The following is a 25,288-nucleotide window of genomic DNA, read 5'->3' on the forward strand; positions in this document are numbered from 1 at the left end:
TATTATCTATTAAATATTCATGCTGCTCCATTTCAACCTCCCATATGGCCTCTGTTGTCCCTTCCTATACCCCCTGGCGCACGGACTCACACGCACACAAACATACACACACACACAGGCCTCAAGGGCGACTGCAAGAGGACAGACAGACAGGCAACACTCTTCCTACTGAACTATCAAAAGCCCATACTGCTTTGGGCTATGTTATGTGTGCTTTTTACTGTGCATCTCAATGGAAAACATCAGTGAGCAGAGCAGGCATCAGGGGGGGATAAAGTCAAGCAAAGTCTGGAAATGAAAGAGATTAACATCAAAGGAGTTACGATGCACCGTAAAAGACCACTGGGATGGTGTATGTGTGTGTGTGTGTGTGTGTGTGTGTGTGTGTGTAACAAGGGGTGGGAGATGCGAGATTTAATTTTTTATTTTTTGTTTTACATTTTCCCCACACAGTATTTAGTACATACATCATGACATGACATCATTGTTTGCTGCCCATTAAGCTCGTCAACCTCCCAAATGATGTTCCTCTTTCCCTCAATTTCTGCAATTTGAAGACAGAATGAGACATGACTGAATTGAGACCAATGTTCCCTCTAATTATTTTTGGCACTGAGCAAATTTCAGGTCTGCTGAGAGCAAACTTGAACATTGTGAAAATTCTGTGCAACTTTCAGCATGTGTTTACTGTGAACACTGAGGCTGTACCTGTTTTAAGTTACAGTTAACAGTAGCCATGTAGGCTATTGTGGATATTTCATCCTAATGTAGCACTACAGTACCAGAGTGGCCTACCATTTAAAAAAATGGAGAAAATGCATCCCACAACATTTTTACATGGAAATTCTATCATTCAGCCTACAGTAGCAGCCAATGTGTGGTGTTCAATGTAGACCCACATTCCTTGAGACTTTGGGGGGGAAACATGCAGGGCTTGACATTAACCTGTTTATCCACTTGTCCTTTAGACAAGGAGGTGACTGAAAATGTTGTTTGATGCAAGAAACCACTTTACAAAATAAAATGCATTATTATTGCATACCATTATTACAGAGAATCATGATACCCTCTGTCTATTGGCTACTTAGCTAAGTCAAGGCTGTCTCAAAATACAACACTGCCCCTTTAAGACAAAAAAAAAACTCTTTACCTGACTTGCTTTTTAGAGATGTTTAGAAATTAACAAGTTTTATTCTTGTAGGAAGCAATCCCTCCCCTATTGCTGACTGCAAATGATCTATAACTGGGCTGATAACTCATTAACTAGCAAAGGATATGAACAAAATGTGCACACCTGGCAGCTGCCACTTGATCTCAAAACAAGTGCATCTACTCACAACTGCTCATGCTGTAAACACAGTCCAGTTCAAAGTAAATGGTATTGATCCATATATGGCAATGGTCTATTTGCATATAGGCCTACTGCAGCTCTGATTGTTTATGCCTCACCGGTCTATGTAAAGTATGGGCTTAGTAGTGCATGTCAATGCAATAGAATTCTACTCCGATACATTCTGCCTACAACAAAATCTCTTGCTTAGTTCACTTCGTTTCGGTATGTTGCATTAAAAGTGGATAATATTGCATTGATTCGATCACAATTGCCACAGTAAAGGGAAACGTTGATAGTGTTAACAGGGAAAAATCTAAAACAGTGGTCACCGACCTTGTCTGAGTCAAGATCACTTTGAGTCAAAATTCAAGCCGACCTCTACCGCTCAGATTTGTTTTTAACATGACTTAAAAAATGTAAGCCTATGCAACATTAACCAATTAAAAACAGTACTGTAGCAATTGCGTTTTTTTGCAGTAAGCTATAGGCCCAATACATTATTGTTGTATATTGTCTTTGCTTGAATTGATCTGCCAATAAATTGGTGGTGCAGTGGTCTAAGACACTATATCTCAGTGCTAGAGGCGTCACTACAGACACCCTGGTTTAAATCCAGGCTGTATCACAATCAGCCGTGTTTCCGAGTCCCATAGGGCGGTGCTCAATTGGCCCAGCGTGGTTAGGGTTTGGCCTGGGTAGGCCGTCATTGTAAATACACATTTGTTCTTAACTGACTTGCCTAGTTAAGTAAATTGACTGTTGTATATTTCAACATTTTAGGTAGGCTATATGATCCCACTGATAATAGATCCATTGTTGTATTATTTGTGAAGCACAGCTGAGTGAGGATACATTTAAATAATTTGCTTTTAATTTTTACTTTACTGGGCTGATGGTGCCTGCATCTAATAGTCAGACTCAGTGGATGGAGAGAGCAGCAGATTGAGGGTCCGCCTCAACATCCCTCCACTCTCCCTTTCCTCCACTGACACTGACCAAAAAGGGACACTGTCATCCAGCTGTTGGCAAAACTTGTGTTGCACATCATTATTTCTGTCTCATGCACAACCTTATGTTGTTACTCTTATGAACAGAGAAAGTTAAATATTCCTTAATATTAAAAAATACCCATGCCGCTAATAATAACAACAAAGTCAGCTTATAGATACAGTTTTCTACTCATTCATTACAGCTGCAGTGCTTGTTGTAGCGGAAATAGGAAGAACACATATTTTATGGCTTATAAAAGTTTTGAATACAAAGTGTTAACACTGCTGAGTAACAACTTAAACATGAACTCACTCATAAAAACAGCAGCTCTTTGCTGTATTCGTTGACAGTCTCTCTCTAGTCATGGTTTTAAATGTTTTGAAATCTCACAGTATCAACTTTGCTGTAGCTTTCTTTTATGCCTGCTACGTTACTGCAAACACGGTCATCTGAGCCATCCGATTGGCCAGCAATAGACATTATTCTATCATAGTCTTCTGCTGAAAAACATATGTGTTATGGCTTTACACCCCCTGATATATTGTAGAGAAAGAGTTACATGTCTATCAGAACACAAAGGGTGTTCTTTAATGGGAGCCTCTCCAACATAATCCAGGTAGAATCAGGTATTCCCCAGGTCAGCTGTTTAGGCCCCTTACATTTTCAGTTTTTACTAACAACTCGCCACTGGCTTTGAGTAAAGCAGCTTAAAGGGAACATTGATTGTGACATAATGAGACACAACGAGACATGATTAAGTTGAGATATATTGAGGCACAATGAGACATGATTGAATTGAGACATAATGAGGCACAATGAGACATGATTGAGAACTATGATTTGTTCTTTACACTTTTGGTTTCTCTTGCCTTAAGCAGAGATGACAGATTCACCTTCAGGCAGTCAGGGAGAGACAAACCCTTACATGATATTTCATTAAGAGCTTTTATTCATTCTCTTGCTGCATTTAGTCATACTGTCTGTCTGTCTGTCTGTCTGTCTGTCTGTCTGTCTGTCTGTCTGTCTGTCTGTCTGTCTGTCAACAGTAACCCTTCTATTCAATTGGTTTAAATGTGATGTAATAAAAAAATATTTCTGCAAGGGAAGTTGAAGGCAAGGAATGGATCCAAAGTTCTTAAAGATGAATTTCATTCATTTGACTGGTAGAAAGAGTTGCATGGACTCCTGCTGCTTCTAATATGAGCTTTTGTATCAAAGAATCTCCTACTCTTACACAAGGACTGACTGGCAATGAATTCAAATGGACATTCTTACATAATTAAACATGCATGTGTACAAATTGGTGTGTATAACCCCTTCCATAAATGTTTGACCCATGTACAAAATGTCACAGCCATTGCATCAGAAGGCATAGAATGTGGCCCGTAGCAGAACAATAAACGGTAGTGATCACATGACTTCAGGGTCGGCCAGTTAGAATAGAGACTGGACTTTGGTCGCATGGATTCCTTCTTAGGAACCCTCAAATCCCTCATATCAGTTAGTTACCATTAACATCACAGACAGAAGCCAGACAACGCCAATTTATTGGCTGTCACTAAGCAGGCAGGATGTGTCCTGCCTTATTATGGATTTCCGACCACTGAGGCCGAATATGCTCTAGTATTTTTCAGAGCACAGAGAGGGACTAGCTCTAGTTGTAGTAGTAATTGATGCAGTTGGGAGCAGCTAATGAGTAATAATGACCATTCACTGTGTCCAAATAAGCAATATGAGACAACATAGGGATACCAGTACACATGAGCTTAAGTGGAATGAAGTCTGTATCAATCTCTCACCTGCTGTTGAATTTCTCTGGGTGCTTCTCTCTCATCAAGTGGAAGCGGTGAGCGATGGAGGCGTCCTATAGGGGGAGATATAGAGCTGTATTAGGCTTTTACTGGGGCATTACCTTCCACTTTTGTGATTGTGGTCCTGGGTCTGTGTGATCCTGGGTCTGTGTGATCCTGGGCCTGTGTGATCCTGGGTCTATGTGATCCTGGGTCTGTGTGATCCTGGGTCTGTGTGTTCCTGGGTCTGTGTGTTCCAGGGTCTGTGTGATCCAGGGTCTGTGTGATCCTGGGTCTGTGTGATCCTGGGTCTGTGTGATCCTGGGTCTGTGTGATCCTGGGTCTGTGTGATCCTGGGTCTGTGTGATCCTGGGTCTGTGTGATCCTGGGTCTGTGTGATCCTGGGTCTATGTGATCCTGGGTCTGTGTGATCCTGGGTCTGTGTGATCCTGGGTCTATGTGATCCTGGGTCTGTGTGATCCTGGGTCTGTGTGATCCTGGGTCTATGTGATCCTGGGTCTGTGTGATCCTGGGTCTGTGTGATCCTGGGTCTGTGTGATCCTGGGTCTGTGTGATCCTGGGACTGCACTAGGCCTGATAACAAGCTCATAATGTCACCACCTCAAATCAAATGTTATTTGTCACATGCACCGAATACAATTTATTAACCATGTGGCCTGTTGAGAACAAGTTCTTATTTACAACTGTGACCTGGCCAAGATAAAGCAAAGCAGTGCAACAAAAACAACAACACAAGAGTTACACATAAACAAACCTACAGTCAATAACACAAAATAAAAGAAAATGAGAAACATCTATGTACAGTGTGTACAAATGTAGATGTGCAGACTTTACTGTGAAATACTTGCTTACGAGCTTAAAAATAAAAGTCACTATATAGGAAAGCTGGGTTGAAACCCTTTTCCATCGGCGCCATCGTCAAACCTATCCTCCTGCCCACCCCTGTGTTGTGTGTTTGACCCCATCCCTGGAGGACCTCTGGGGGCAGGGGTAGACATAATCAGTCAAATGGCTCCAACACTAGGAATACCCCACTTATGAAGATGGGGTTTGGGTGTGTGTTCTCCCGAGCCCGCCTCAGCTCTGAAATGACCTGAGGCCAGTATGAGCTCACTCATATTAGTCTTGTGCTATGAACATGGCACAGAGTGAGACATGACGACTGTCTAGGATTGAAAGCATTACAATAGATAAATAAGTGATTTTATCAGAAGGAGACAGGAGGCTTTCCGGTAATGGGCAGGTGGAGAGAGGACAGGGTATGGAGGAAATTGTTAAATGAGCAATGAATGTCATGTCCAAAAGAGAGGGTTAGCCCCCCCTCCATCAAACCTAGCGTATGTCCCACGACATCAGCAACTATTGTGTCCCAAAATATCTCTGCACCTGCCAGCCTGGCATGGCTCAGTGGTTATGAACATGGAATCCATTTAAACAGGAACCTGGGGAAACAGGTGCTATTGGCGGTCTGGATGAACACCATAAACCATACAACAAATACTAGGCATAGTGATTAGAAGATGGGGGATGGGGGGAGTTGGTTTGTTGTTAACCTCTAGGCCTTGTGCCATGTTTAAAAAAGGGAGGGAGAGCGGTGGAAAGAAATCATGACATTTGATACATTGAAGGACTGCATGTTCTGTATCTAGGGTGTGAAGGGGGAGGAGTGGACAAATAAACAAATCACTTGCTAGAAAAGATAGGTTTTCAACCCATTTTGGGTAGTGCCCTTTTGGGAAAATGAACATGTGCTGTGGGGATGTCATCGGCAACCTCTGAAGGAGATTCAGAGGAAAAGTGGGTGTCACCCTTATCTCCGCCCTCTCAATCCTCACCCCTATCTCCCCCCTCTCAACACTCACCCATATCTCCCCCTCTCAACCCTCACCCCTATCTCCCCCCTTTCAACACTCACCCCTATCTCCCCCTCTCAACCCTCACCCCTATTTCCCCACTCTCAACCCTCACCCCTATCGCCCCACTCTTAACCCTCACCCCTATTACCCCCTCTCAACACTCACCCCTATCTCCCCCCTCTCAACCCTCACCCCTATTTCCCCCCTCTCAACCCTCACCCCTATTTCCCCCCTCTCAACCCTCACCCCTATCTCCCCACTCTCAACCCTCACCCATATCTCCCCCTCTCAACCCTCACCCCTATCTCCCCCCTCTCAACACTCACCCCTATCTCCCCCTCTCAACCCTCACCCCTATTTCCCCCCTTTCAACCCTCACCCCTATCTCCCCACTCTTAACCCTCACCCCTATTTCCCCCCTCTCAACCCTCACCCCTATTTCCCCCCTCTCAACCCTCACCCCTATCTCCCCACTCTTAACCCTCACCCCTATTTCCCCCTCTCAACACTCACCCCTATCTCCCCCCTCTCAACCCTCACCCCTATCTCCCCCCTTTCAACACTCACCCCTATCTCCCCCTCTCAACCCTCACCCCTATTTCCCCACTCTCAACCCTCACCCCTATCGCCCCACTCTTAACCCTCACCCCTATTACCCCCTCTCAACACTCACCCCTATCTCCCCCCTCTCAACCCTCACCCCTATTTCCCCCCTCTCAACCCTCACCCCTCACCCCTATTTCCCCCCTCTCAACCCTCACCCCTATCTCCCCACTCTCAACCCTCACCCATATCTCCCCCTCTCAACCCTCACCCCTATCTCCCCCCTCTCAACACTCACCCCTATCTCCCCCTCTCAACCCTCACCCCTATTTCCCCCCTTTCAACCCTCACCCCTATCTCCCCACTCTTAACCCTCACCCCTATTTCCCCCCTCTCAACCCTCACCCCTATTTCCCCCCTCTCAACCCTCACCCCTATCTCCCCACTCTCAACCCTCACCCCTATCTCCGCCCTCTCAATCCTCACCCCTATCTCCCCCCTCTCAACCCTCACCCCTATCTCCCCACTCTTAAACCTCACCCCTATCTCCCCTTCTCAACCCTAATCCCTACCTCCCCCCTCAACCCTAATCCCTATCTCCCCCTCACTCCCCCCCTCAATCCTAATCCCTATCTCCCGCTCTCACTCCCCCCTCTCAACCCTAATCCCTATCTCCCCCTCTCTCACTCCCTCCCCTCAAACCTAATCCCTATCTCCCCCTCTCCCCCCCAAGCCTAATCCCTATCTCCCCCTCTCAACCCTAATCCATCTCCCCTCTCACTCCCCCCTCTCAACCCTAATCCCTATCTCCCCCTCTCAACCCTAATCAATATCTCCCCCCTCTCAAACCTCCCCCTATTTGCCCCTCTCACTCTCCCCTCTCAAACTTCTCCCCATCTCCCTCTTTCATTCTCCCCTTTAAACCCCCCTATTTTCTCCCTCTCACTCCCCCCTCTCAACACTCACCCCTATCTCCCCTTTTCACTCTCCCCTCTCAACCCTCACCCCTGTCTCTCCCTCTCTCAACCCCTGGACACAAAGTAAGATCAAGCCTGGTATAAACTCATTGGAGAATCACCATTGAAACAGCTTTTCAATAAGAGATATGAAGTCGGTCAAATTGAACTGCAGCTCTTGATCTACATGTCCATACAGGGTCATAGCGAGCCTATCATAGCGAGCCGCTGTGCCGCTGTGGAGTCCATCTGTGCCCCTGTCATCATAGCTGTTGGTAGCAGGTGTTACCCCGACTCGCTGGGGACCTGTTCCTGTGAATATGGGAGTGTGTGCTTTTATGGAAGCAATGCATGCTGCTTCCCTCTAGAGTTAATTTGTATCATTTGGGGTCATATACAGTGTCTTGTCTTTGTATATCTGTGTGAGGTTGTGTGAAGTTGTGGGAAGTTGTGTGAGGTTATGTGAGGTTGTGTGAGGATGTGTGAGATTGTGTGAAGTTGTGTGAAGTTGTGTAAGGTTATGTGAGGTTGTGTGAAGTTGTGTGAGATTATGTGAGGTTGTGGCAAGTTGTGTGAGGTTATGTGAGGTTATGTGAGGTTGTGGGAAGTTGTGGTAAATTGTGTGAAGCTGTGTGAGATTGTGTGAAGTTGTGTGAGATTGTGTGAAGTTGTGTGAGATTGTGTGAAGTTGTGTGAGATTGTGTAAAGTTGTGTAAAGATGTGTAAAGTTGTGTAAAGTTGTGTAAAGTTGTGTAAAGATGTGTAAATATGTGTAAAGTTGTGTGAGATTGTGTAAAGTTGTGTAAAGATGTGTAAAGATGTGTAAAGTTGTGTGAAGTTGTGTAAAGTTGTGTAAAGTTGTGTAAAGATGTGTAAAGATGTGTAAAGTTGTGTGCGATTGTGTAAAGCTGTGTACAGTTGTGTAAAGATGTGTAAAGTTGTGTAAAGTTGTGTAAAGTTGTGTAAAGATGTGTAAATATGTGTAAAGTTGTGTGAGATTGTGTAAAGTTGTGTAAAGATGTGTAAAGATGTGTAAAGATGTGTGAAGTTGTGTAAAGTTGTTTAAAGATGTGTAAAGATGTGTAAAGATGTGTGAGGGTATCTAGATTCATTTGATTTAGTGTTAAAACGTTCTGTTTTTTTACTGTATATGATGTGTATCTGTATATATATAGTAGTGTGTATATGTGTATCTGTATATGTATAGTAGTGTGTATATGTGTATATATAGCCAGTAGTGTGTATATGTGTATCTGTGTATATATAGCCAGTAGTGTGTATATGTGTATCTGTATATGTATAGTCGTGTGTATATGTGTATATATAGCCAGTAGTGTGTATATGTGTATCTGTGTATATATAGCTAGTAGTGTGTATCTGTGTATCTGTGTATATATAGCCAGTAGTGTGTATATGTGCAAATATAGCTAGTAGTGTATATGTGTGTCTGTATATGTATAGTAGTGTGTATATGTGTATATATAGCCAGTAGTGTGTATATGTGTATATATAGCCAGTAGTGTGTATATGTGTGTCTGTATATGTATAGTAGTGTGTATATGTGTATATATAGCCAGTAGTGTGTATATGTGTATCTGTGTATATATAGCTAGTAGTGTGTATCTGTGTATATATAGCTAGTAGTGTGTATATGTGTATATATAGCTAGTAGTGTGTATCTGTGTATATATAGCCAGTAGTTTGTATATGTGTATCTGTGTATATATAGCTAGTAGTGTGTATATGTGTATCTGTGTATATATAGCCAGTAGTGTGTATATGTGTATCTGTGTATATATAGCTAGTAGTGTGTATATGTGTATCTGTGTATATATAGCTAGTAGTGTGTATATGTGTATCTGTATATATATATATAGCTAGTAGTGTGTGTCTGTGTATATATAGCTAGTAGTGTGTATCTGTATATGTATAGTAGTGTGTATCTGTGTATATATAGCTAGTAGTGTGTATATGTGTATCTGTGTATATATAGCTAGTAGTGTGTATATGTGTATCTGTGTATATATAGCTAGTAGTGTGTATCTGTGTATTTATAGCCAGTAGTGTGTATATGTGTATCTGTGTATATATAACTAGTAGTGTGTATCTGTGTATATATAGCTAGTAGTGTGTATATGTGTATCTGTGTATATATAGCTAGTAGTGTGTATCTGTGTATATATAGCCAGTAGTTTGTATATGTGTATCTGTGTATATATAGCTAGTATTGTGTATATGTGTATCTGTGTATATATAGCTAGTAGTGTGTATATGTGTATCTGTGTATATATAGCTAGTAGTGTGTATATGTGTATCTGTGTATATATAGCCAGTAGTGTGTATCTGTATGTGTATAGTGGTGTGTATCTGTGTATCTGCGTATGTATAGTAGTGTGAATCTTGTCTATATAGCTGGTAGTGTGTATTTGTGTATCTGTGTATGTATAGTAGTGTGTATCTGTGTATATATAGCTAGTAGTGTATCTGTGTATGTATAGTAGTGTGTATTTGTGTATATATAGCCAGTAGTGTGTAAATGTGTATCTGTGTATATATAGCTAGTAGTATGTATCTGTATGTGTATAGTGGTGTGTATCTGTGTATCTGAGTATGTATTGTAGTGTGTATCTGTGTATATATAGCTGGTAGTGTGTATTTGTGTATCTGTGTATGTATAGTAGTGTGTATCTGTGTATATATAGCTAGTAGTGTATCTGTGTATGTATAGTAGTGTGCATTTGTGTATATATAGCTAGTAGTGTGCATTTGTGTATCGGTGTATGTATAGTAGTGTGTATCTGTGTATATATATACAGCTAGTAGTGTGTCTGTGTATATATAGCTAGTAGTGTTTATCTGTGTATATATGGCTAGTAGTGTGTATCTGTGTATATATGCAGTTGAAGTCTGAAGTTTACATACACTTAGGTTGGAGTCATTAAAACTATTTTTTTAACCACTCCACAAATTTCTTGTTAACAAACTATAGTTTTGGCAAGTCGGTTATGACATCTACTTTGTGCATGACACAAGTAATTTTTCCAACAATTGTTTACAGACAGATTATTTCACTTATAATTCACTGTATCACAATTCCAGTGGGTCAAAAGTTTACATACACTAAGTTGACTGTGCCTTTAAACAGCTTGGAAAATTCCCGAAAATTATGTCATGGCTTTAGAAGCTTCTGATAGGCTAATTGACATAATTTTTTTTTTTTTTTTTTTTTTTTTTTTTGAACCCCTTTTTTCTCCCCAATTTCGTAGTATCCAATTGTTGTAGTAGCTACTATCTTGTCTCATCGCTACAACTCCCGTACGGGCTCGGGAGAGACGAAGGTTGAAAGTCATGCGTCCTCCGATACACAACCAACCAAGCCGCTGCTTCTTTAACACAGCGCACATCCAACCCGGAAGCCAGCCGCACCAATGCGCCGGAGGAAACACCGTGCACCTGGCCACCTTGGTTAGCGCACACTGCGCCCAGCCCGCCACAGGAGTCGCTGGTGCGCGATGAGACAAGGACACCCCTACCGACCAAGCCCTCCCTAACCCGGGCGACGCTAGGCCAATTGTGCGTCGCCCCACGGACCTCCCGGTCGCGGCCGGTTACGACAGAGCCTGGGCGCGAACCCAGGGACTCTGATGGCACAGCTGGCGCTGCAGTACAGCGCCCTTAACCACTGCGCCACCCGGGAGGCCTAATTGACATAATTTGAGTCAATTGGAGGTTTACCTGTGGATGTATTTCTAGGCCTACCTTGAAATCAGCCAAGACCTCAGAAAATAAATTTTAGACCTGTACAAGTCTGGTTCATCCTTGGGAGCAATTTCCAAACGCCTGAAGGTACCACGCTCATCTGTACAAACAATAATACGCAAGTATAAACACAATGGGACCACACAGCCGTCATACCGCTCAGGAAGCAGATGCCTTCTGTCTTCTGCCTTAGAGATGAACGTACTTTGGTGCAAAAAGTGCAAATCAATCCCAGAAAAAAAAGCAAAGGACCTTGTGAAGATGCTGGAGGAAACGGGTACAAAAGTATCTATATCCACAGTAAAACGAGTCCTATATCGACATAACCTGAAAGGCCGATCACTGCTCCAAAATCGCCATTAAAAAGCCAGACTACGGTTTGCAACTGCACATGGGGACAAAGATCATACTTTTTGGAGAAATGTCCTCTGGTCTGATGAAACAAAAATAAAACTGTTTGGCCATAATGACCATCGTTATGTTTGGAGGAAAAAGGGGGAGAATTGCAAGCCAAAGAACACCATCCCAACCGTGAAGCACGGGGGTGGCAGCATCATGTTTCAGGGTTGCTTTGCTGCCGGAGTGACTGGTGCTCTTCACAAAATAGATGGCATCATGAGGTAGGAAAATTATGTGGATATATTAACGCGACATCTCATGACACCAGTTAAAGCTTGGTCGCAAATGGGTCTTCCAAATGGACAATGACCCCAAGCATACTTCCAAAGTTGTGGCAAAATGGCTTAAGGACAACAAAGTCAAGGTATTGGAGTGGCCATCACAACGCCCTGACCTCAATCCCATAGAACATTTGTTGGCAGAACTGAAAAAGTGTGTGCGAGCAAGGAGGCCTACAAACCTGACTCAGTTACACCAGCTCTGTCAGGAGGAATCGGCCAAAATTCACCCAACTTATTGTGGGAAGCTTGTGGAAGGCTACCCGAAACGTTTGACCCAAGTTAAACAATTTGAAGGCAATGCTACCAAATACTAATTGAGTATATGTAAACTTCTGACCCACTGGGAATTTGATGCAAGAACTACTATTATTCTGACATTTCACATTCTTAAAATAAAGTGGTGATCCTAACTGACCGAAGACAGGGAATCTTTACTAGGATTAAATGTCAGGAAATGTGAAAAACTTCCAACTTCAACTGTAGCTAGTAGTGTGTATCTGTGCATGTACAGTAGTGTGTATGGTTTCTATGTGGGTTCACAGACAGAGAGACAGATAGGTTGAGGGGAGGTTTCCCTCCTATCTGGCCAAGTGTCACTCAGCACGGTCATTCATTACCGAGGTAACCCGGTCGGGCCTGGCAGCCGCTATCTTCCCGTCACTGATACTTCCTCTGACCTTCAGTGTGTTGCCAGCACTACTCCCTTCATTTCTCTCTTTCTCCCCCCTTCCTCCCCCACCCCTCCTCTAACCTTCGCTTCCTCTACCCTCCCTAGAGGCCTGGCCTGGCCGTCCTCTGAGCAAGCACTACACAACCTGCTGTTGACACACAGGTCAGGTCACTGTGGATCAGATCCCCAGTCCATAGAGTAACACGGTGGGTAAGTAGCTGTAACTAATGCATAACCAGCCAGAAGACCAGAGAGCATCACATGACGGGGCCAGAGCCAGGCACTCCCAGGCCCTCTCTTCTTCTCATAGCTAGAGAGCCACGCTTGGAGAACAGATGGCTTGTTGATGGCAGGAAAGATAGTCAGGTTTCATCGTTCTCTCACACCCTGAAGTGATCGGCTTCCTCAGACTGAGGGGCTGGGGGTGAGGAAAGTGTGAGGAAGGAGTGAGGACACTTCTTTAATGGCTGCTGACATAGTGTGATTTCTCTCTCGCTAATTCTTCAGAGAGATTCTTTCCAGAGTGATGGTTGGGAATGGGATCACTCAGGGCTCAGGGATAATGTAATGCACTTTAGGAGTGTATGGAGTGCCTATAATGCCTACTGTAAAGGCAAGGCAAGGAGGGAAGCCTTGGAGATTTCTATGGGGATGTGTGACTGAAGTGGGGCTGAATTGTTTGGGGGCAAGGCAAGGTAGAGAAGGAAGTTTTGACATTTTCTCTGGGGATGTGGGACTGAAGTGGGTTCAGGGATTGGGTTGAAACCCAAGGTGCCTGCCACACGTACATGTAGTTGGTGGCTTCTTAATTAATTGGGGAAGAAGGGTCCGTGGCAATGGCTGGAGCGTAATTAGTGGAATGGCATCAAATACATCACACAGTTTCCATGTGTTTGATGCAATTCCATTCGCTCCGTTCCAGCCATTATTATGAGCCATCCTCGCCTCAGCAGCCTCCTGTGATGTAGACTCCTCTCCAATCTGATCTGTGTGTTTATAGTGCTGACTGAGGGTTAATGTTAATGCAGTCTCGTTAAAGGCTTGTTTTCCTCGAGGCAATCTTCAGTCAGCGTCATTGTATCCAGATCAAACTTAGTTGACAATGACCAGAGTTGTTAAACAGGAATTTGATAGATCAAAATACTTCATGGTCAAGATTTTATATGAAGCTCTTCTCAATATGGATTTATGTTCGACTCTTCTTAGGATGTAGGTTGCATGATTATTAGATTTAATTAGTTATTTAATATGATCAAGCTTAAGTGTGTACTTAATGCAAAGCACTGATGCCCAAAAGCATTACAAAGTAATCTGAGGCAGACAACAAAATAGCAATACCACAAAGCATCTTTATCTCCAGCCTAGAGCGTTCTCCCAGTCACTACAACTACCATGTCATCTACAATTAACTTACTGTGCAAGAAACAGATGACAGTTGAGATTTGAAAATTGGCCTTGAGAGCGCCAACGCCATGGCAACCCAATCCCCGGCCTTTCGAAGGGAAGGTCTGTGAGTGTGATGGCAGGAAGTGCTGCCCCAATATGGGTATGGATATTGAACCCGATTCTGGGCCGCCAATGATTACAACATTATATGGCGTGACTGAGTCACAGTGCTAGCGCTCTTTTGCTCAGGTGTCATTGGTGCCCAGATACGCAGCCATCTGTCCCTGGCTGCTGGAGTCACTGTGATGCGATCTGTTGCCCTGGGGAAGGATCATAGTGCCATCTACAACGTGGGAATAGCATTGGTCTAAGCGGATTACATAAACACAGAATCCTTCAAAGGGATCAGAATTTGAGCTTAAAAGGTCCTCTGAGAAACACAGAATGTATATGTAGTTTAGTGGACTGTAAATGGACTGTACATAACTATTCTATCATCAATAACAGTTTAAAACATAGCCAGCGCTTCTTTAGACATGGTGTACAGCCGGGGTAGATACTAGACAGTGGCTGCAACCAAAGTATGGACCATTCTGGCACTGGCATTACCACCCACCAGCCCACATCTGAATCACATAGAGGGGGTCCCCTGGCCACACCCTGGCCATTCTGACACAGGCATCACATGGTGGAGAAACATTCATTGTCTAGATAGAAAGGTCAGAGGCTTGGCCATTTGCTGATATAATACACATTATAATTAGAGCATGTTGTCTTTCCGTTCAGTCAGCAATATGCTGAGATCAAGTACTGAAATCAGTAAGCTGCTTTCGAAAGAGTTCCTAGCCAGATTTCTGATCTGCTATATTATCTGTATTAGCACATAGGAGCTGTCTGTACAGTACAAACAGATCCGGGACCAGCTTGCTAGGGTGTACCCATAATGCAGCAGTAACAAGAGGGTAGAGTCCTTGTGTTTGGCAGAAACCTGATGAATATGTGGCAGGCGTGGGACCAGTGGGATGCCGAGTTGCATAACATCACAGTAGTCCATGGTAACCCTGCCAAGCTAGCCCCTTCCTCCCTGCTCCTCATCCTACCTGTGATTGGTCCAGACATATTATGTACCAATCACACTTCGGCTTAGTCCCACTATCTACTCCTGATGTGTATTTTTAGGCGTCCGTGCAATGATGCCTGGTGGGCTTGAAGAAAATAAAGACAGGAAAGACCATAAAAGGGATTGTTCCCTTCAAATGAGGTGCTGCAGACACCTTATAGTTAAGCAACCGTAGCTTTAATGACAGATACAGGAAACATCCATCTGAAGTGTCAGGGATTGACAGAGAGACAACAAGACAAGAACTGAGACAGAATTCATTTGACCTCGTCCCTCTGGTCCCTCTAGTGTAATACGTTTGTGGCGAGCCCATGGCAGTTTGTTTCAACAAACGAGCAAAGAGTAGAGTGATAACGGGTTGCTAAGCAACAGGGACAATGGCGATGTTGGTTCCTTCCCTTTAAAAGGGGAAACAGTAATTAACCTGCTTGAGAGGCTAAGAAACCACCAGTGATTTTGCAAATGGTTTAACTCCTGCTGGGATAGGCAATCCCATACTGTAGCATAGTACTGGGCCTATGTCCTGCTTCTGTTTTGATCTGAATATGGAAAGGCAGGTAGGATTGTGTGTGTGAGTGTTTTTAAGGATACAAATTTGAAGTTGGAAATTGGTTCTGCATGTGATGAGTTCTGCATGTGATTGGTTCTGCATGTCAACAAAAATGTCCTGGTGAACCTGATAAACAGAGTGTGTGTGTGTGTGTGTGTGTGTGTGTGTGTGTGTGTGTGTGTGTGTGTAGTCTGTTCTCTCACCACTCCGATGGAGAAGTAGTTGTTGACAATGCTGTTGGGGACTGGGTCTCCCTTCTCCTCCTTGTCTACAGGGATAATGTCGATGTTCCATCGGTCCAGCATCATATCTGTGCTGTGTTCTATGTCCCGCAGGAACTTCAGCAGGCTGCCTCCCTCATAACCTACAGGACAGGACAGAGAGACGGGTGAGACATGACCCAGGGAGATACAGCCATCACACATTAAGGTCACCCACACTGTCAGACCCAGGCTCTCAGAACAAGTTTTATTCACTCAATAAGATCTAGTATTCATCAAATTGTATAGTGCTTTCTGTATTCCATTTCAAGTGAGGTCAGAGGCCTTGGATTCCTAGAAGCAAGCAAAGAGAAAACTAAGATTGAGTGGTGAGAAGGAAGTACATCTGAAAGCCTCACACTGACAAAACAGCCTAATGGCAGACAGTAGGGGTGTACACAATAGAGTCCTTGTGGCCTTATGTCCCAGAGGGGATGAAGAGGAGTTGGTAAGTAAGTACACTGCCATGGATAGAACTCCTAACCTCCAGGCCTCTCTGAGAGAGACTCTTGGTAAACTCCAAAAAATGCTGTGTTAAAAAACACCCAATTTGGGTTCTTTGGTAACCCAGCACTGGGTAAATATTGGACAACACACGCTGGGTTATTTTGACCAAGCCAGTTACGTGAATAACCCAACATGCTGGGTTGTTGGGATTACCCTAACATGGTTTAATTTAAATATTAGTTGGTTATTTTTTACTGTCATGCTGGGTTGACATGCAGCTGGGTCTTTCTTAATGTACAGTAATATAAAGTTATTTCAGGAGGCGTGGCTTATTAGAGGTGTGGCTTTCAGATAGATCGTATTGACAACCTGTGAGAGTTTTTAGCATTTTACAAAATCTTCTAGAGTATTAAGATTACTTATTACATATTATAACAAGGTGGTATCTTTCCCAACAACTGGATTTGCATAAGCTTTTAGGGATTTTATAAATTTCTGTAAGCCTGATTGAAGCTACAAAAATGTCAATGTTCAACCTTAACATGTGATAACTATACAACAGAACAGACGAACTTGAATTACATACACTCTAATAGGTGGCTAAAAAAAATAACTATCTGAAAGCCACTCCCTTGCTAAACCTTGCCTCCAGTCTTCTGATCTGACCTGCTGGATCACAATAACCCAGCATCAACAAACCAAGTGACCCAATGCCTGCCACCCAGCAGTTGGGTCAACCAAATTAACCAGCAGTTGAGTCAACCTAACAAGCCAGCATTTGGGTCAACCAAACAACCTAGCATTTTTTAGAGTGTAGAGGTAGACAGTAGAGGCATACACAATAGAGTCATCATTATACTGTGTCATGGGATAGAACTCCTGAACCCTGGGGTGCTCCGGTGAGCGAGTCCTCTGTGTTGGAGACCAAGTGGGTCTGAACCATTACTCTAATGATGACTGTGATAGGTACTGCTGAGAGGTGGACCGGGGTGTTAGGGTTACACCAGTGGCTGTCATGGAGGTGTGAGCATCTAATGAGGACCCATCACTCAGAGCACCAGGGGACTTTAACACTCACATGGCGACCCATCCTGAGAGCCAGGGTTCATGTGTGATGGCACTTGTTCCCCCTCCTGTGCTCCAGACCTGGGTTCACGTAATATCTGAAATCTTTCAAATAATGGAACTTTGCTTGATTTTTCAAAAACAATGTGAACCCAGGTCTGCATCAGGGGACGTTGACACTGAGAGCCGAGGCCCATGTGTGATGACACGCATTTCCCCCCATGTGCTCTCCAACAGTCTGAGCTCACACTTTCCCTCCCTCATGTACATTTCCTAAATCACAGAGGGAGAAAGCAATGATGATGTAATGTAAGAAGCCAATTAGCCTACTTTATACCCTGAAGATTTAACAAAAAAGCTCACGACTACTTATGGCACAATAGCATGCTCTTTCATGTTTGCATACAAGCATATTCCACTATACGTGATGAACACATATGCTTACATACAGCCCTGTTTTGTATGCTTACATACAGCCCAGTCCTGACTGATATAGTTACAAAACAGGCCAAAACATCTTTCATATAACATCTGCCAGTTAACAGGAGATCAATAGGAGATTGTATCACCAAACCTAATTTAGATGATTGGTTTACTATGCTAGGAGTTCAAACGCATGTGCAATATGTTTCTACAAACAGACGACTGTGACACAGTACATCCCTCACAGTCCCAGCTTTTGTATCTACTACTGTACAATCTGTAAATATGGTCATAACACTTAAATGTCTTCATAGAAAGAATCCAATTGCTTTTAAAAAATATATTTTTGAGAAGATAATGTATTCAACTGGTGCTTGGTCAAAAAGCCCCTGGGAACTGACTGTCCATTTAGTTTACAAACATCAGATCATAAAGCCCGCTGTCTGGCTAAAGTGCTCAGCTGGTCTCTACTCTACACAAGCCAGGGTTAGGTCAAGCAGTCTGTCATAATCAGGGTCGCAATCATTGGCCAAAAAACAGGCCTAGTCAATGACAAGCAGGGATTATATAAGAACTCTGCTTTGCATTATAGAACACTTTCAAATTAGCTCTATGAGGATGTGTTTAGGACAGTGGAGGCTGGTGGAAGGATATATAGGAGGACAGCCTCATTGTAATGGCTGGAATGGAATTCATGGAACGGAGTCAAACATGTGGTTTCAATATGTGTGAAGTGCTTGATACCGCCCATTTATTTAATTCCAGCCATTACAATGAGCCTATCCTCCTATAGCTCCTCCCACCAGCCTCCACTGGTTTAGAACCACAAGAACTCAACAGGTGCATTGTGAAGATATTGAGGAAAATATTGCTGATGGGAGCTTTCAGTGAGTAAAATAATACTCACACTGCAATCTATGTATGTACACACACACACACACACACACACACAAACACACACACACACACACTCACACACTCACACACTCACACACTCACACACTCACACACACACACAGCTTCTCACCTCCGCCCCAGCGTAGACATCTTGCCAGGTCGTTCCCTGTGCCCAGAGGGAGGATAGCCACAGGGGGATCTTTTGCAAAGTTGGCCTTGTCTGCAGATGGACAGATAATGATAAGATAATAATTACAATTCTGATGGAGAATGAATTTCTCTGAATGATTTCAGAGAAAGAACATTAAGGTGTAGCCAGAGTACTGTACAGTATAGTATTATAGTGTTCTATGTTATTCAGGCACACACACACACACACACACACACACACACACACACACACACACACACACACACACACACACACACACACACACACACACACACACACACACACACACACACACAGCTATGAGGGTGGAAATATTTTACTGTGTTCATGTATAATGAATGAGTAATCCAATAGATTGAGACACACCAATACAGTCTAAGATCCATCCCACTGTCCCGTCCCCTCCACATGCCAGCACCTGGAAATTAGGGACATCATGGAAGAAGTTGAGCCTGTGAAGACATAAATACATAAATACACACACAAACATACAGAGAGACAACAGAAATACACTATGGAAAAAGAAGGAAAAGCACGTCAGAAATCAGCTCAATGTAAGAATCCATAGAATCAAACCACTTCTGGGAAAATTGGAACATACTAAACAAACAACAACATGAAGAGATATCTATCCAAAACAGAGATGTATAGATAAACCACTCTATAACAAAGAACAAACAGCAAAAACATATACATGATAAAATACAAATCTTAGAATGCACTATTAAAGACTACCAAAACCCAACAGATTCTCCAATTACATTGAATGAACTACAGGACAAAATACAAACCCTCCAACCCAAAAAGGCCTGCGGTGTTGATGGCATACTAAATGAAATGATAACATATACAGACCACAAATTTAAATGGTTATTCTTAAACTCTTCAACATTATCCTGAGCTCTGGCATCTTCCACTATATTTGGAACCAAGGACTGATCACCCCAATCCACAAAAGTGGAGTTAAAATTGACCCCAATAACTCCTGTGGGATATGCGTCAACAACAACCTTGGGAAAATCCTCTGCATTATCATCAGTGGTGGAAAAAGTACCCAATTGTCATACTTAAAGTTAAGATACCCAGTAAAATACTACTTGAGTAAAAGTCTAAAAGTATTTGGTTTTAAATACACTTAAGTATCAAAAGTAAATGTAATTGATAAAATGTACTTAAGAATCAAAAAGTGAAAGTATAAATCCTTTCAAATTCCTTATATTAAGCAAACCAAACAGAACGATTTTCTTGTTTTTTCAATTTACGGATAGCCAGGGGCACACTCCAACACTCAGACATAGTTTATAATCGAAGCATTTGTGTTTAGTGAATCTGCCAGATCAGGTAGTAGGGACCAGGGATGCTCTCTTGGTAAGTACGTGAATTGGACCATTTTCTTGTCCTGCTAAGCATTGAAAATGTAACAAGTACTTTTGAGTGTCAGGGAAAATGTATGGAGTAAAAAATACAAAATTTTCTTCAGGAATGTAGTGAAGTAAAAGTAAAAGTTGTCAAAAATAATACTTTACAATTTAAGTACTTATACATAAAAAACAAGTTAAGTAGCACTTTAAAGTATTTGTACTTAAGTACTTTACACCACTGATTATCATTAAGAGCAGACTCGTACATTTACTCAGTGAAAAGAATATACTGAGCAAATGTCAAATTGGCTTTTTACCAAATTACCGTATGACAGACCACATATTCATCTTATACACCCCAATGTACAAACAAACAAACCAAAACAAAGGCAAAGTCTTTGCTCATGCTGTGTTGAGTGCAAAAAAAGCTTTTGACTCAATTTGGCATAAGGGTCTGCTATACAAATTGATGGAAAGCAGTGTTGGGGGAAAAACATACAACATTACAAAATCCATGTACAATCCAGTGTGCGGTTAAAATGGGCAAAAAAACACACATTAATTTCCAAGGGGCCGTGGGGTGAGACAGGGTTGCAGGTCGAGCCCCACCCTCTTCAACACACAGTTGAAGTCGGAAGTTTACATACATCTTAGCAAAATACTTTTAAACTCAATTCCTGACATTTAATCCTAGTAAAAATTCCCTGTCTTAGGTCAGTTAGGATCACCACTTTATTTTAAGAATGTGAAATGTCAGAATAATAGTAGAGAGAATGATTTATTTCACCACATTCCCAGTGGGTCAGAAGTTTACATGCACTCAATTAGTATTTGGTAGCATTGCCTTCAAATTGTTTAACTTGGGTCAACCGTTTTGGGTAGCCTTCCACAAGCTTCCCACAATAAGTTGGGTGAATTTTGGCCCATTCCTCCTGACAGAGCTGATGTAACTGAGTCAGGTTTGTTGGCCTCCTTGCTAACACACGCTTTTTCAGATGTTCTATAGGTTTGAGGTCAGAGCGTTGTGATGGCCACTCCAATACCTTGACTTTGTTGTCCTTAAGCCATTTTGCCAGAACTTTGGAAGTATGCTTGGGGTCATTGTCCATTTGGAAGACCCATTTGCGACCAAGCTTGAACTTCCTGACTGATGTCATGAGATGTTGCTTCAGTATATTCACAGAATTTTCCTTCAACATGATGACATCTATTTTGTGAAGTGCACCAGTCCCTCCTGCAGCAAACCACCACCACAGCATGATGCTGCCACCCCTGTGCTTCACGGTTGGGATGGTGTTCTTCAACTTGCAAGCCGCCTCCTTTTTCCTTTCAAACATTACGATGGTCATTATGGCCAAACAGTTCTATTTTTGTTTCATCAGACCAGAGGACATTTCTCATACAAAAAAGTATGACCTTTGTCCCCATGTGCAGTTGCAAACCGTAGTCTGACTTCTTTATGGCTGTTTTGGAGCAGTGGCTTCTTCTTTGCTGAGCGGCCATTCAGGTTATGTCGATATAGGACTCGTTTTACTGTAGATATAAATACTTTTGTTCCTGTTTCCTCCAGCATCTTCACAAGGTGCTTTGCTGTTGTTCTGGGATTGATTTGCTCTTTCCGCACCAAAGTACGTTCATCTCTAGGAGACAGAACGCGTCTCCTTCCTGAGAGGTACGACGGCTGCGTTGTCCCATGGTGTTTATATTTGCGTACTATTGTTTGTACAGTTGAACGTGGTACCTTCAGGCATTTTTGTAAATTGCTTCCAAGGATGAACCAGACTTGTGGAGGTCTACAATTTGTTTTCTGAGGTCTTGGCTAATTTCTTTTGTTTTCCCATGATGTCAAGCAAAGAGGCGCTGAGTTTGAAGGTAGGTCTTGAAATACATCCACAGGTACACCTCCAATTGACTCAAATGATGTCAATTAGCCTATCAGAAGCTTCTAAAGCAATGACATAATTTTCTGGAATTTTGCAAGCTTTTTAAAGGCACAGTCAACTTAGTGTATGTAAACTTCTGACCCACTGGAATTGTGATACAGTGAATTATAAGTGAAATAATCTGTCTGTAAACAATTGTTGGAAAAATTACTTGTGTCAATCCCAAAGTAGATGTCCTAACCGACTTGCCAAAACTATACTGATCTGGTGCTTCTGTCCACAACCGAGGAGGCCTACAGCAGCACCTAGATCTTCTGCACAGATTCTGTCAGACCTGGGCCCTGATAGTAAATCTCAGTAAGACAAAAATAATAGTGTTCCAATGGCCTCCCGAGTGGTGCAGAGGTCTAAGGAACTGCATCGCAGTGGTAGAGGCGTCAAACAGACCTTGGTTCAATCCCAGGCTGTGTCACAGCCAGACGTGTGAGGCGGCGCACAATTGGCCCAGTGTCGTCCGAGTTAGGCGAGGGTTTGGCCGGCCGGGATATCTTTGTCCCATAGTTCTCTCATGACTCCTGGTAGCGGGCCGGGCGCTTGCACGCTGACTACGGTTGTATGGTGTTTACTCTGTTTAAAAGTTTGATGGCCTTGAGAAGAAGCTGTTTTTCAGTCTCTTGGTCCCAGCTTTGATGCACCTGGTCTGACCTCGCCTTCTGGATGATGGCGGTGTGAACAGGCAGTGGCCCGGGTGGTTGATGTCCTTGATGATCTTTTTGGCCTTCCTGTGACATCGGGTGCTGGAGAGCCTTGCAGTTGTGGGTAGTGCAATTGCCGTACCAGGTGGTGATACAGCCCGACAGGATGCTTTCAATTGTGCATCTGTAAAACTTTGTGAGGGTTTTAGGTGACAAGCCAAATCTCTTTAGCCTCCTGAGGTTGAAGAGGCTCTGTTGCTCCTTTTTCACCACACTGTCTGTGTGGGTGGTCCATTTGAGTTTTTCAGTGATGTGTACGCCAAGGAACACCTTCTCCACTGCGGGCCGGGCGCTTGCACGCTGACAACGGTTGTATGGTGTTTACTCTGTTTAAAAGTCTGATGGCCTTGAGAAGAAGCTGTTTTTCAGTCTCTTGGTCCCAGCTTTGATGCACCTGGTCTGACCTCGCCTTCTGGATGATGGCGGTGTGAACAGGCAGTGGCCCGGGTGGTTGATGTCCTTGATGATCTTTTTGGCCTTCCTGTGGCATCGGGTGCTGGAGAGCCTTGCAGTTGTGGGTAGTGCAATTGCCGTACCAGGTGGTGATACAGCCCGACAGGATGCTTTCAATTGTGCATCTGTAAAACTTTGTGAGGGTTTTAGGTGACAAGCCAAATCTCTTTAGCCTCCTGAGGTTGAAGAGGCTCTGTTGCTCCTTTTTCACCACACTGTCTGTGTGGGTGGTCCATTTGAGTTTTTCAGTGATGTGTGCGCCAAGGAACACCTTCTCCACTGCGTTCCCATCGATGTAGATAGGGGGGTGCACCCTCTGCTGTTTCCTTGAGTCCATGATCATCTCCTTTGTTTTGTTGACGTTGAGCGAGGGGTTGTTTTCCTGGCACCACACTGCCAGAGCCCTCACGTCCTCCCTGTAGGCTGTCTCGTCATCGTTGGTAATCAAGACTACTACTGTTGTGTCGTCTGCAAACTTGATGATTGAGTTGGAGGCGTGCTTGGCTGGGTGAACAGGTAGTACAGGGGGGGGGGGGGGGGCTGACCCTTGTGGGGCCCAAGTGTTAAAAATCAGCGGAGTGGAGGTGATGTTTCCTACTTTCACCATCTGGGGGGCGGCCCGTTAGGAAGTCCAGGATCCAGTTGCACAGGGAGAGGTTCAGACCCGGGGCCTCAAGCTTAATGATGAGCTTGGAGGGTACTATGGTGTTGAATGCTGAGCTATAGTCAATACACATTATTCTTACATAGGTATTCCTCTTGTCCAGATGGGATAGGGCAGTGTGCAGAGTGATGGTGATTGCATCGTCTGTGTATCTATTGGGGCAGTAAGCAAATTGAAGTGGATCTTCAATTGAAGAACAAACACCAATGTGAATACCATCCATATTTATGTTTATTTATTTTCCCTTTTGTATTTTAACTATTTGCACATCGTTACAGCGTTTAGCCACAATATGACATTTCAAATGTCTTTATTCTTTTGGAACTTTTCAGTGTAATGTTTACTGTACATGTTTTATTGTTTATTTCACTTTTGTTCATTCTCTATTTCACTAGCTTTGGCAATGTAAACATGTTTCCCATGCCACTAAAGCCATTTGAATTGAATTGACAGAGAAAGAGAGTGAGAGAGAGAGAGAGAGAGAGAGAGAGATGCATTGGTGACTGGCCAGAGAGTGTCACCTTCAAAGGGACCTTTCATCTGGGCCAGGACAAAGGTGGCGACAGGGGCTTTCATCTGTCCCAAAAAAACAGCTGCGGTGCAAACATCACACCGGTACGTCTCGGTGTGTGGGTGTATGTGTGTGTGTGTGTGTGTGTGTGTGTGTGTGTGTGTGGGTGTGCATGCATGACACACATATATGTGTGTGTGTGTGTGTGTGCACGTGTGTGTGTGTGTGTGTGTGTGTGTGTCTGTGTGTCTGTGTGCCTGTGTGTGCATGCATGCCTGTGTGTGTGTGTGTGTGTGTGTGTGTGTGTGTGTGTGTGTGTGTGTGTGTGTGTGTGTGTGTGTGTGTGTGTGTGTGTGTGTGTACCACTGACAAGGCTGGTGACACCAATGTCAGACAGCTGTCCCTCCTGGTCGTTGCGGTGAACTTTACTAACGCTCAGTGATGCACAGCACAAGCATGCCAGCACTCCAGGGAATTCAGTAGCTACAGCACCGATCTGGCTACGTATCACATTTAACAAAACAGTTTCCCTCTATACCATTTGTATTTCATTAACCTTTGACTATTGGATGTTCTTATAGGCACTTTAGTATTGCCAGTGTAACAGTATAGCTTCCGTCCCTCTCCTCACTCCTCCCTGGGCTCGAACCAGCAACACAACGACAACAGGCACCATCGAAGCAGCGTTACCCATGCAGAGCAAGGGGAACAACTACTAGAAGGCTCAGAGCGAGTGACGTTTG

General features: G+C 43.4%; 1 protein-coding gene across 1 annotated transcript in view; it reads right to left on the bottom strand.

Annotated features, from left to right (window-relative positions):
• The window catches only part of LOC139380858 (diacylglycerol kinase beta-like), a 110,491-nt gene that overhangs the window by 32,730 nt on the left and 52,473 nt on the right, over nt 1–25,288 (bottom strand). Inside the window, exons 18-21 of the mRNA XM_071123991.1 lie at nt 19,285–19,370; nt 18,877–18,966; nt 15,858–16,018; nt 4,123–4,187 (exon numbers count right to left, since the gene is read on the bottom strand). Of these exons, the coding sequence (XP_070980092.1) occupies nt 4,123–4,187; nt 15,858–16,018; nt 18,877–18,966; nt 19,285–19,370 (402 nt within the window). The remainder of the gene's footprint in view (nt 1–4,122; nt 4,188–15,857; nt 16,019–18,876; nt 18,967–19,284; nt 19,371–25,288) is intronic.

Source organism: Oncorhynchus clarkii, chromosome 22 (genome assembly GCF_045791955.1).
Source record: "Oncorhynchus clarkii lewisi isolate Uvic-CL-2024 chromosome 22, UVic_Ocla_1.0, whole genome shotgun sequence".
Lineage (NCBI taxonomy): Eukaryota > Metazoa > Chordata > Actinopteri > Salmoniformes > Salmonidae > Oncorhynchus > Oncorhynchus clarkii.